The sequence below is a fragment of the Triticum aestivum genome, chromosome 5D (assembly GCF_018294505.1).
Source record: "Triticum aestivum cultivar Chinese Spring chromosome 5D, IWGSC CS RefSeq v2.1, whole genome shotgun sequence".
Taxonomy (NCBI): domain Eukaryota; kingdom Viridiplantae; phylum Streptophyta; class Magnoliopsida; order Poales; family Poaceae; genus Triticum; species Triticum aestivum.
In genome coordinates this window covers 411,057,356-411,061,469 of record NC_057808.1, presented here as the reverse complement: position 1 = coordinate 411,061,469, position 4,114 = coordinate 411,057,356, and the positions used below count along the sequence as shown (strand labels likewise).

Here is a 4,114-nt window from a genome sequence, read left to right as displayed (position 1 = left end):
GTAATTCTCTTAATGATCCATTGACATCGTCCTCTGTCAATAAAAAAATAATCATCCAATGGCATCATCCTACACTAGTTGATGAGAAACAAAGCTTGCAGTGAAGGCCCTTCTGTTCCTCCTCTGAGCAATTGGACCAGTGCTTTTCTTCTTGCGAGCTCACGCTCTAAAACTTCATTAGGTTCAGTTCTTTTCTTTCTTGTAAGGGATTCAGTTGGTTCAAACAAATTGTAATGGATTTAGTTGGTTATTTTCTGACCATTGATTCTTTCGTCAAGATTCGTGGTATCTTTTCTTACCCCTTTTTTTTTTTGAGAATGTATTTCTCACCTTGTGTTGTTTCATGGATTTTTAAGCTGAATTTTTGACTTGGTCCTGTGGTTAGTAGATTGTCTTATTGGGCTTCAAGCCCGTAGCCAGTCACCGCCCCTTTTATATGTTTTCTTTTATTTTTACATCAAATTTTCTTTTTATAGGTATTATTAGGATTTTGGGTGACTGTAAATGCACACACGCATGTAATATATAATACTCCATCCGTTCGGAATTACTTGTCACAAAAATAGATGTATCTACAACTAAAATACATCTAGATACATTCATTTCTGGGACGAGTAATTCCGAACGGAGGGAGTATGTGTGTAAATCATACTAGAGTGCAAAACTGGCACTAATATATGTTTATTCTTTGTATATTACAAAAGGTGCAATTTCGGTGTAAAATTGTGTGCAAGTTCTTTTTTTTTTCATTTTATATCTTATAAGAAGATAATAACAATGTCACCAATTCATTCCTCCATAGAAAACTTTTTTTTGGGTTTTTCTTTAGTTTTTACTTGATTTTATTTCTTATTTAATGGTAATGCCAATGTCACAAATCCATTCAGTCTTAGAAAAGTTGTTTTTGCAGAACAAAATCACTATTGTATGTTTATTTTTGCATATAAAAAAGCACAATTTATGTGGAAATTATGTGCAAGTTTATTCATCATTTTTTATTTTTATTTTTAATTTATTTCATCTTCAAGGGTATACCAATGCAAGTAACTTTTTACTTCTTTAGAGATTTTTTTTATGTGTAGGTATACACACAAGTACTATAGAATATGTATGTAAATTAGACTAGAGTGCGCAAATTACACTACTATGCTTACTCTTTGCGTATTACAAAAAGTGTAATTTCTCAGTGCAAAGTTGTGTGCAAGTTTCTTTTAGTTTTTTTATTTCTACTCTTCTTAAAGGGTAATACTAATACCAATGACACTAATACATTCTTCCTTATACTAATTCATTATTTTGATTTGTTTTAGTTTTATTTTATTTTATTTTCTCGTTAAAGGGTAACACCAATGCTAGTTATTTATTTATCCTTAGATTTTATTTTCGAATTCCATTAATATATGCTTATTGTTTTATATTGTAAAAAATACATTTTTAGTGTAAATTGTGTGCAATTGTTTTCATTATTTGTTTCATTTTTAAGTTTTTCTTTCTTCTTTAAGGTTAAAACTAATGACACTAATTCATGCTTTTTAGAAAACTTTGTTTTTTGTTTTGTTTTTGTCTTATGTCTTACCAGGTATCGGGTCAGTTCCTGTTCCGTTTCAAACCAAGCACAAGTATCCGGCGAGCTTCTGTTTTGTGGTTGCTAAGGACCTAGTGACCCTAAAAAAATTGACTGGCCAAATTGGTGCAAGTTGATTTTGATTCAGAATGGACTCAAAATCGACTTGTCCAAATTGCTTCTCAGGGAAGTGTGACTAAACCGTGGTCACATTTGCGTCCAGCCCACTCGCATTGTTGGCCCATCTGCGCCCAGCCACACCAGAAAGTTTCTCCACGCATCGCTCGACACTCAAGGTGACTGGGTTTTATACCCTCAAAAAAAGAAGGTGACTGGGTTTTATTGAGAGAAATTCAACAGGAAGCTCTCGCTAATACTCACGCGTACTTGTGAGAGAAAAATGACACGAGACATCAAACGACGGACAGCTGATTTTCCACAAGAAACAGCACGAGACTACAGATCTTCCGCCGCTCCCGACCGCTCGGATTTCCTCGACCGGAGTCCACGGAGAAACTCCAAGATGTTGCGGTCGGAGCTCCCGCCTTCGCTCATGGCCGCCTTCGTCTTCCCACTCCACTCCGCCGCCCTCGTCCGGTACTGCTCGCTCCCCATCACCTCCCTCACGCACCGCTCCACCTCCTCCCGCCTCACCACCCCACCCGCGTCCGGCCGCGCACGCACGCCGACGCGCCACAGGTCCTCGATGTACTTGGCGTTGGTCGGCTGGTCCGACCAGTGCGGCACCGCCACCATCGGCACCCCGGCGCTCAGCGCCTCCGTCGTCGAGTTCCACCCGCAGTGCGTCACGAAGCACCCCACGGCGCCGTGCGCCAGCACCTCCAGCTGCGCCGTCCACGGCACGATCAGCCCGTTCTCGCCCACCTTGTCGGCGAAGCCGTCCGGGATCTTGGACGTCTCCAAGGCCCTGACAACCCACAGGAAGGGCGCGCCGCTGTTGAAAAGGCCCTCTGCCACCTCCGCCATCTGCTCCGGCCCCAGCGCCGCGATGCTGCCGAAGGAGACGTACGCCACGGAGCGCGCCGGCCGGGCGTCCAGCCACGCCTTGGTCGCGGCCGTCGTCGGCGTGTGCAGGTGGAAGCCGTAGGAGGCGTCGTCCGGCAGGCGGTTGTCCAGGTACGCCGACGGCACCGTCGGGCCTACCGTCTTGGCTCCCCACATCGACGCCATGTATGCCGATTCCTTTCAAGATAGATTGTCGACGTCTCAGTAATTAATTGGTAGTGAGTGAGAGTGAGTGCCAGTGAAAGATGAGCTCAAGTAACACATACCAGTGGCTGCAGCTCGTGGAAGGAGTTGACGAGCACGTGGTCGGCGGCGTCGAGGCCTAAGAACTGGCTCACCAGCAGGTCTAGGTACGCGGGGCACTCGTCGAGCTTGGCCAAGAACGACGGCACGTCGTCCGGTCCGAGCCCGGCAGGCAGCCCGGGAAGCTCCGGCGGCACCGTGCCCGCGAGGACCGGAACGGTCAGCCGCCCAGCACCGGCGTGCGCGTACGCCACGTTCACCGCGGGCGCCTGCGTGAAGAGGGACGCGCACGCGGCGCCGTGCTGCCGGGCCACGCGGGGCGCCCACGGCTGCAGGAACGCGTCGTACACCACGGCGCGCACGGGCCGGCCCTTCTCCGCCTCGGACCGCAGCAGCTCGTCGACAGTGCGTGACCCGACGGACTCCAGCCGGGCGAGGTACGCCGCGACGTCGCCGTCGGCCTCGGCGAAGCCGCCGCGGTCAAAGCCGTCGGAGATCTCGGCGAGGTGCACGGCGCCCGGGCACGGGTCCCGGCCCTGGCCGAGGAGGTAGCGCGTGACGGCGAGCGTGCAGCGGACGCCGGCGTGGGAGGCGAGGCGCTTGCCGAACTGGAGGATGGGGTTGATGTGGCCCTGGCTCGGGTACGGGAGCAGGAGGACGTGGACGGCGCCGCCGAGGTCCGAGTCGTGAGCTGCCATGGCTAGTTAATCCGCGTGCACTGTAGGGCAGCTGAGCTAGCTAGTGATAGAGTGTGATTGCAGTGAGTGATGCTAGATGGCATGTGAAATGTTGCATTTATAGAATGGCCGATGATGGTTCATATTTTATAGTATTCCCTCACGACTCTGAGGGATTGGGCTAAAACTTTTGAAAAGGAGGAAAGGGGTTTAGTTTGGATAGGTATTTCAGCTATTTGTTGGACTATCTGGAAATTGAGAAACAGTGTTGTTTTTGATAATAACAGGGTAAATGATCCCTGCGTGCCTGTCAACTTGTTACTTAAAAACTTACATGATTGGAATTTTTTGCAGAAAAACCCCGTAAGAAATAAAATGATGGAGGCTGGACTAAAGCAGATCGGTGTAGTGGCTAAAGAAGTGTTTCGAGCAGCACATGGGTGGCGACTGGAGACTAGAAGGATCATGGGGTGAAAACTTCAGAAGTCTCTCTGGACCGGTGACGCTGCGAAGAACTCTACTGCTTCAAGCCCCCCCACTATTTTTCTGCTTTTGTTTTTGTTTTGGTCCTTCGGAGAAGACCTGTGTATGAGACTGCTCTGTT

General features: G+C 48.0%; 1 protein-coding gene across 1 annotated transcript; it reads right to left on the bottom strand.

Moving 5' to 3' along the window:
* Positions 1–1,861: 1,861 nt before the first annotated feature.
* On the bottom strand, positions 1,862–3,665 carry LOC123122209 (UDP-glucosyltransferase UGT13248). The gene is made up of 2 exons (XM_044542354.1): positions 2,857–3,665; positions 1,862–2,767 (listed from the first exon to the last, which is right to left on the bottom strand). The coding sequence occupies exons 1-2, from the start codon at positions 3,529–3,531 to the stop codon at positions 2,021–2,023; spliced, it is 1,422 nt and encodes a 473-aa protein (XP_044398289.1). The 5' UTR covers positions 3,532–3,665; the 3' UTR covers positions 1,862–2,020.
* Positions 3,666–4,114: the final 449 nt, after the last annotated feature.

Coding starts and splice junctions, on each gene's coding strand:
- LOC123122209 (XM_044542354.1), bottom strand. CDS start 3,531: ATGGCAGCTCACGACTCGGACCTCGGCGGCGCCGTCCACGTCCTCCTG. Junction 2,768..2,856: donor TCCACGAGCTGCAGCCACTG/GTATGTGTTACT, acceptor CTATCTTGAAAG/GAATCGGCATACATGGCGTC.